We start from the raw sequence: 9,023 nt of genomic DNA, 5'->3' as shown, positions 1-9,023 counted from the left end.
AGAGCGGTTTCCTGTTCCATGTGGGACATGCCTGGTGGGACCCTCTTGAGCCACAGGCGATGTGTAGCTTACCTGATGGAACAAAGATACAGGAGTATCCTTGGCTGTTCATGGAATGAATGCTGGCTGCTCATTTTATCCTGGTGTTTTGTCATTAACAACTGTAAAACAAGCTCAAACAGAACAGTTCAGGTCTAGTGCCATCGTGACAAATGCACGAGACAATCCATTGTCATGGTTCTGAGTAGAACACTGCCAAAAAGTAAATGGAGAATTGAAATTGAGATTCATTACAGTTAAGATGGACTTTTGACCAGGAAGACCAATGACTGCATTTTTCTGTGCAGATCTACAGGTCAAAGGAACCCCTGGTTTAACCTCTGAACTCAGAGGGTTTCATAAGGAGAGGAATTTGTCTGTAAGGGTCATGCATGTGCATGCTTTCCAGGCATTACAAGATTGAAGTTGTAGCCATTTAAACCAAGAAGAGAAAGAGAAAAACCCACAAGAGGTCAGATGGGGAAGTGAGACTTAAGAATACTGTTCCCTGACCAATCACATAGCGATTGATGCACCAAACAACAGCACAGAGGAAAGAATCAAGTCCAGAAGGAAAACACAGATGTCTCTGCAGAATGAGCACAACTGAAACGTGTGGTAGCCATCTGCACTCAGGGTCACTGATGACTATGGGAACTTACATACTGCATTGTCCTCAACCGAACACCCAGTCCTTGGGCAGCTGAGTGGTCAGTAATGGTTGACACTTTGCTTCTTGTGTGAAAAGATTGGCATTACTTTCTCCTCACCTCAAGTTATTTTTCAACATAAGCACTTGCTGTAGCTGCTACAGGGATGAGATGAGCCATGTCATCCTCATCCCAAATAGCTGCACCAGCTGTGAGCAGAAGGATTGTGCTGAGAATACAGATTATAAACAAACCAGAACCCACTTCCAAGTTTCAGAATATGATAGAATTTCTCCAGCACTCAGATACACTCATCATACATACCCAAAAGTTAGGTATTTCCATCTCCAAGAGCTGTAAATGATTTAAAAATGAAAAAGCTAATGCAAACACTGAATGTAACACTAATAAATATTGAAAGCTGGCACTGATACCACAATTCAGTGGGCAGTGGACTCCAAACTGGCTCTTCACCCGCAGTGCGTATTGCATTTCTTTCCTCCCAGCTGACATTAGTAAAGTAACAACAGCCTGAATATCAGATTTTGAGAAATTTGTTACTGTAAGCCAGACTTAAAGCAACATTTAAAACAAGACTGTATTTAACAGAAAATTGAGCTATTTTCTGGCTGTTTGTAAAAATTGGAACTTGATCTGACATTAAATAAATTAGATGGTGCAGTGCTTCAAGGACAAAACCCCTTTCTTACTAGATTTTTAAAAATATGCTAACAATAACACCACTGTGTTCATACAGACTGATTTCTGGGAATGCCACAACCAGAATTTTGCATCTATTTGCATATAGAACTAGTGATTGTTGAACATGCACATCAGAGCTGACAATCACAAATGAATGTTTATTCTTTGGTAACTGGTACTAACGCTAACTAGGAATCCAAACCCTACACATGGCACTGCAGAAACACAACACAAGATGTTCTGTTCTGAGGATCTCGGCTTAAAATTGAGTCTACTGCTTAACAGTAGACTAGGAAAGTCCCTTTAAGGTAACAGTTAGGGTTTTTTTAGAAAAGTGAAAGCAATTTTTGTGAATCACATTGACCTGAGCTATTTTCTTTTCAAGGGAAATTTCATTTCATTTAGAGGAAACATTCCCATTCTATTTGAAAGAAGCACAAGGATTTTTCTGAAGTGTCAGAATTTTCTTTGGAACAGAAAATCTTCCTGATATTAGCAAACAAAAAAAATTTCACTGATATAACCTACAAAGGTGCAAAAGTGAAAAGTTAAAGAGTCTTGTCAATATAAATGGCCTTTGGACTGTAGTTATTTGATCTCTTTCAGAAAAGTTCTGGAAGCACCCTATGTTACCTGTGCCATCCATGAAAGCTTACCACAAAGTCACTTATTCCCTCTCAGCAGCCTCCAATACCACCTATAAGTGCAAGCACTCTGGAAATTTGAGGGTGGAGGTCCTCACAGGGAAATACAATCTGGAATTTGTAGATCAAAACCCAATTTAAACATTTAAAAAAATAAAAAGCAGAGAGCAGAGCTATAAACAAACATTTTAAGCTAAGTCTCTTGGCTGTGAAATGGTGTGCAGTCCTCAAATTCCCAAAGAACTTCAAGTGTTTCATGGGCCACAGGACAAGAGACACGGGTTGGTAACTGTTTTCATGAATTTACTGGACAAAAAGCCACTGTCATAAGCGATCCAGCTCTCTGGTTTTGAGTAGGTGGTGAGGGAGGGTTTGCTTCCCCACTATCTGTGTCATCCAGGTGAAAAGTAACGGCTTTTAATTCCTTTTCCACTTCTGTTTCTCACGCAGGCATATCATCGGCCGGTTTCCTGACTACCCTACTGAAGAGGCTGGAGGTTCAATGGCTATGCTTTCTGAAAAGACTCCAGAGCAGGTACTGTCAACTCCTTTAATAAAAAAGGTTAATGGGATTGGAGAAGGAATTGCTACAAAACAAGTCTGTTTAAGCAGCAATTTTTCATAACAATGTCTTTAGTACTCCAGGAACCTTATGGTTAAAAAGCTTTTTCCTGCATGAGAGGATTGGTTTCTTCCAGGGTAAACCACAGAAGTCATGTACCAGAACTTGTTCCCCTTCAGGATGTGCAGCCACTTAGTCATGGCATAAGATGCTCAGAGCATGCGAGTTGCAGACAGATAAGTGTCTGAGGGAGCTAAGAGGAAAAGGCTCAGCTACAAAGAGCTGAGCCGCTCTCCTGTTGCAAAATCCATGTAGTTAAACTGGTGCTAGCTACCAGTAGAATTACATGTTAAACAGTTTTAAAAGCCTTGGTTTAAAATAGGCCTCCAAATCTTCCCCTGAGGCTGAATTTAGAAGGGGGCAAATTTAGGTTATATATTAGGAAGATACTCTTCATTGTGAGGGTGGTGAGACACTGGAACAAGTTGCCCAGAAGCTGTGGATGCCCCTTCCCTGGAAGTATTCAAGGACAGGTCAGCCAGGGCTTTGAGCAGCCTGCTGTAGTGGAAGGTGTCCCTGCCCGTGGCAGGGGCTGGAATTAGATGATCTTTGAGGTCCCCTCCAACCCAAACCATTCTGGGATTCTGTAAAATTGGTTCCAGTGTGTTTTACATTCAGTATCAGCACAGTACATCAATAATTGGTTTAGTTTAAGCAGAGAAAAGTTTCTTGTGCAGGCAGGCTTAAGCCTTGATTTACTGCCAAGGATCATTAAGTGAGCTTAAACATTCAAGTGAAGGAAGTATCTTAGTTTATCTTATGTATTCTTGTAGTGAGCTAAGTTGTTTTCCCTGGTATAAAACCTCTTCTGACTTCTCTGGCTAATAGAAGGAGCTGATAATCTCTTCCTCTGATCATCTGGGTGTCACACAGAGAAAGTGATTAAGACCAGTTGAGGCAGTGGTCAGCACTCAGTGTCATTTCCACCCACCACAATGATCTTAGCAGGATGATGAGTCTTTTGAGGGAAATTATAAACAGGAAGCCCTGCACACAGGAACAGGATTTGGCCTCTGAGTGAACCAGGCGTGGTGGCTACTAGTGGGCTAGGAAAACTAAACGGTCAAAAATTGACCTCAGCAGTCCTTAAAGCTCCCTTCTTGAGACAAACCATTGCATTCATCAGCTGCCTGCAACTGAAGATCTAACAGGTACAGAAAATCCAAATGTTTTGGATTCAGTTCTTCCTGGAAATAGCTGGAAAAGCCTGGGGCATACCAGTAGCAGCCTCTGTATGGTTTGAGGGGGTGTAAATACAGACTAGCCCAGCGTAAAGCACAATACTCTGAACATTAGTTACTCTGCTTACAAAAACACACAAGAAACTGCTACAAATGGCTCTCTGTGTCTCACTAAAGCTGAGCTCAGGGCATGGTCCTGGTTTTAGCCAAGTTCAGAGTATGCTAAGGTCAACCCTGCTGGCCTCTGTATGTAAGCCACTCTTGTTCAGAGTGAAGAAAACCTCTCGGTTAAGTTTTCAGCTTCTGAAGTAGAAACACATGCCAGAGTCAAGAAGGCTTTGTTGGCTGCTCTGAGCAGCGGGGGAGCCACCCAGCAAGAGCAGCTTGATGCTGGAGAAGGCTTTAGGGAACATGATGCCAATTAGACCTACTACCAACAAGGATAAACACAACTCAGAAAGTGTTACAAGAAACTACAGTGAGCAAAACCAGATATGGTAGTAGATTTTGGAGAAATGTATTCTTCCTGTCCTACTCCCACCTTTGATTTCCTACTTTCAACTATTTTATAGTCTTTCCTAGGCATCTGCTTTCTCTTTGCATAAAAATGAAAGAAAGTCTAGAGACTATTTTACTGACTGTTTTCTCTGCATAGAAGAAAAATACTTGGAAGATAAAAAACTGTTTTCTTTAGCAATTATCTGGCTTTCAAAGAGTTTGGGGCCTGTTTTTTCTCCCTTTTTAGCCAGCACAACCAAGAGCAGGATGTACTTTAACAGATATCCAGGATGTGGTTGGTAGAAGAAAGTTCAGTACAATCGTGATTTTACCTGAATGTCAGACAAGTAAAACACTTTTTTTTTTTCAACTGAGTCATCTGCATATTAAAAGTCCCTAAGGCAACTGGTTTTGATCCACACTGGTCTACTGGGCAACATAGTAAATGAAATCCTGGTCCCATTGAAGTTAATGGCAGTTTTGTCCTTGACTTCAGGGGAGGCAAGGTTTCACCTCTTGTATATATTAGCTTCTGTGAATGGGTTGGTTACTCCCAAGTTAAACTCCCATGAAAAATCAAGACCGAACGGTATTTAAAAAGTGAGCATTTTCTAAGACCTCGGTAAAGACACTTTGGGGAAAATAAAATACAAATTAATCACTTCACGAACCATTGCTGCATTATTATACATTCTATATTTCTTTTTCCTTTGACAACTCTGACCTTACTTGACTTTGTAACGTAGCTGGCCTTCCGCACAAACCGCTACCATGACATTTGTACAAATACCTTTCAAAAAGATACGCCAAAGAGATCCCAGTACAAAGTACTTGGTGGTTTAGTCAGGAAAATATGTGCTATCTCTTAACTGTAAAGGAGCTTTTCTCTACTGTGCATACTCTTCAAGAGAAATTTAAGATTGAGACATCAGTGTAACCTCCCTGCATCTGTTCCGGAAGTCTATCCCTAATGGTTTTTTATGTTTTGCTCCAAAGATAATCATCAGATGTGACAATTTTTAGCTTTGCTGCCAACAAAATTATGATCTCTTCCTGTAGTTCATTAAGTCTCATTACCATGCAAAGTAAGTCAAGAGAGTTGCCATTCAGCAGGCATGTTCCCCCTCTCTCCCAACTCCCCCTCATGTCCAATATCAAATAACTTAACAGAAAAAAGCCACTTACCCAGATTTCTGTTGTACATTCAGGAGGACAAAGTCATTTCCACATCACTGTAACTGCAGTATCTGATCCAGCAGCATCTAGAGAAGGGGTGAGGAAAAGTATGTGCTAGCTGCTGTGCAAACGTATGCTCCTGATCCTCTCTTGACGCTCTGCACCATATTACACTACTAATTAGTATTCTTTATTACCAATAGCTAAACATTCCCACAAACCCCCACTCAAACAGTCCTGTTTTCTTGAAGAAACTTTTTTTCCTTAGATTCCAAAAAAGCTTCTTCCTGTAGAGGTAATACTCTACATTTTCTCTCCAGGAACGCTAGGCTATGCGCATATAAAGCGTTTCTTTTCAAAATGTGTTAGAGATGGAATTACAGGACTCTGAGGCTGTCTCTCACCTGCTGCAGCTGGAGATCCAGCATTCCCAAACTCACTCAGTCCTTGAATATCATTTATGCCCACGCCATTAATAGAGACAAGAAGTTCAAGTAACATTTTTCAAGGGTTGAGGGAAGGCCTTATTCTTGGGGAAGAACATTTACCTCAAGTGTCAGCTTGCCCAAGCCAACAGTAAGCTTTCTATGGCTGAGGACCACAATGAACATAAATGAATCCTACTGGCAGCTAGAGATTATCCTATGCTTGATGTGTTTATGAGCCAAGTATTTCCATTCACAGGCTGCACCATTTGAGTGGCCCTCTCTTTCCCAAAAAGGGATTTGCATTGCAAAAGTTTGAAAACACTCAAACTGATGTTAGAACAGAAAAGTCAATCTTTTGTGGGACATCTGAGGCCAAAAAGACATTTTCCTTTACACTGAAGAAAATGTTACTGGACAAGAATCATCACTAGGACAATAGGAGTCCTACATTGAGACTAGAAAAAACAAAACAGGAGGTTAAAATTCATCTGCTCCTACTGAAGCACATTCTACTCCTCAATATTAAAAGTCTTCTAAGTGCTTGCAGCATCATTTCAAAGAGGCAACCTAGGTAAAAAAGGGCAGTCTAAAATAATTTAGGAAGAAATCTGCCTTTATTTCCACTATGAAGTTTTCTTCAGGGGGAAAAAAAAAACCCTGTATTGTAACGTGGGTGAATTGCTTAGTATCTCAAACTAACCTTTGCTTGCCCTTCCCTTTCTTTCCTCCTCTGTTGTCAGATTCTTCAGGCATCTTCTTGTAGCTAAAGGGAAAATTGTTCTGCAGAGAAGAGTTCAAGCCATTCAATGTTAGCTTCATCCCAGGTTGCAGTCCTCTGCAATTTTGGAGCTGCTTAGAGCAGAGGTGAAAGCAGAGCTGGAGAAGCTGCACGGAAGGAATGTAGAGAAGAATGTGTCTGACATGGAAGAGGAAGAAATTCTATTTGCTCTGACATTCTCTCTCAGAAAGCAGACAGCTAGTTCCAAAAATTCAGGCTCCATATGCTGATGGCATTGCCAGCTGGATGGCTTTGGAGCATGGCACTGAAACTACTTGGCATCTCAGGCTACATATATGTTGCCAAGGTGTCCAGGAGAGAGACTGTACTGCTGTTATTTGGATATACACAACCTCTGACTGCAGTTTCTGTGCACTTTTCTAGTCTCAGCTTCTTGGGTTACTGCACATTTGGTGCTAACCACAAGCAACATTTCTGTTCCCTGTATAGCTCCATATATTTACTACTATAGCTTGTACTGCAGTTCTGAAAATAAATCAGAATCGTTTTGGTTGGACAACTCCCTGAAGGTCATCAAGTCCAACCATTAACCCAACACAGCCAAGTGACCACTAAGCCATGTCTCTCAGCACCACATATACACATCTTTTAAATCTCTTCAGAGATGGGGACTCACCACAGCAGCTTGGGCAGCCTGGAACAGGGCTTGACAACCCTTTCGGGGATGAAATTGCTCCTCATGTCCAACCTAAACCTCCCCGGCACCACCTGAGGCCATTTCCTCTTGTCCTGTTGCTTGTTCCTTGGGAGAAGAGATCAACCCCTACCTCACTCCAACCTCCTTTCAGGGAATCGTTGAGAATAAGATGGTCTTCCCTGAGCCTCCTTTTCTCCAGGCTAAATGCCCCCAGTTCCCTCAGCTGCTCCTCTTTGGACTTGTGCTCCAGACCCTTCACCATCTTTGTTACCCTTCTTTGGACATGCTCCAGCCCCTCAATGTCCTTCTCATAGTAAGGGGCAAATAGTAATGCATGAACTTTTTTCTTGCCACCTTACAAAATGAATCAAGGCAAGACAAAGATAAGGACAGTTCAAAATTCAGTCCCATTATAGCAGGTTCATGAGAACAGAAACTCAATATAACCCCTTTGTTTTTATACAGATGAATGATACTGAAAGCAAATAATTCCAGAGTCTGGATATATTTAAAATATCACCAGTATAGTTCAAAAAACACTGCTTGAAATTAAAAACTGTTGTCAATCACATGTGCACTTACAGGTATCCTGCCGGATAAAGCCCACCCCAAGATGCTGGAACCAGTTTGGTTACCCTTTGGTAGGCAGTCAGAGCAGAGGGGAGAGGTGGAGGTGCCAAGGCTGGGTTTTTAGCCCTAGGACCAGGCCACAGAGAAGGATACAGTTTGAGTACTTCTGTTGGTTTTGGATACAACAGGCCTGCTGGGACACCAAAAACCTATTTTGAACTCTAGTCAATCTGTTAATCTATCCCAGGGAATGAAATGCTTCACCGCTTACCACTGCAAGATATGACTGAACGGTGCTTGAGGTTTAAATTACCATATTTAATTAAATGTAAGATACTGAAATGCTTGGGGAGATCCACTAATGAAATTTCACTGGCTGCAAAGCATAGCCCTTGTCATTGTCCCCTTCCACTAGCCAATCTTCAGTGCATTAAAAGGCATCGTTTAGAAAACAGATTTTTACTGTTATGAGAAACATGCCTTACAATTGGAAATGTTTTATTTTCTACTCTTTCATTGTACTGCCAATATTAATAAACTTCAATGGCCACAGATTTTCTGATTTATGCTTACTGGTAAATGATCTTAGAATTTCTCTCAGGGGCAAGAGAACACAGTGAAAGGTGCCTGGGAACTAAAGAATGGTAGAAAAAGCAAATTTCACCCTCTGTCCTTTTCAAATAAAGTATAAATGGCCAGGAACTAAAGTTATGGAAGTAGATGTAGCTGTACCCAGTCATCAGCTGCTACTAGCTTGCAGGGATAAAGATGCTGGGTTATCCGTGTATCTCTGTCAGATTTGTCACAATATCTCAGTTGGATCTCTCTCAGCCCCTACAACCATTTCGGTTTTAACCACCTATTGCAATTAGACACACCTCAGGGCAGTCTCTCAAAATCCATCTTTATAAAAATCAGTCTACCTCTAGGAACACAAGAACAAATTCATAATCCAAGCCCAGGTCCAGAGGGATCTTTAAGTTGTATGTCATTAGGATATCATGCTCCTGGGTGGTTTCAGGAATTGGTCTTACTCCATAAAAGCCCTCATGGTTTAGGATTTCAAAATCAACTCTT

The 9,023-nt window shown here is 41.3% G+C and overlaps 1 protein-coding gene across 1 annotated transcript in view; it reads left to right on the top strand.

Annotated features, from left to right (window-relative positions):
- The window catches only part of IQCA1 (IQ motif containing with AAA domain 1), a gene marked incomplete at its 3' end in the record, with an annotated part of 97,501 nt that overhangs the window by 38,832 nt on the left and 49,646 nt on the right, over positions 1-9,023 (top strand). The window contains exon 6 of the mRNA XM_010144561.1: positions 2,486-2,570. Coding sequence (XP_010142863.1) covers positions 2,486-2,570 — 85 coding nt within the window. The remainder of the gene's footprint in view (positions 1-2,485; positions 2,571-9,023) is intronic.

This window comes from Buceros rhinoceros, unplaced genomic scaffold (genome assembly GCF_000710305.1).
Source record: "Buceros rhinoceros silvestris isolate BGI_N320 unplaced genomic scaffold, ASM71030v1 scaffold9461, whole genome shotgun sequence".
NCBI lineage: Eukaryota > Metazoa > Chordata > Aves > Bucerotiformes > Bucerotidae > Buceros > Buceros rhinoceros.
Note: the sequence above shows the minus strand (reverse complement) of the source record. Positions and strands in the feature narration are given on the sequence as shown.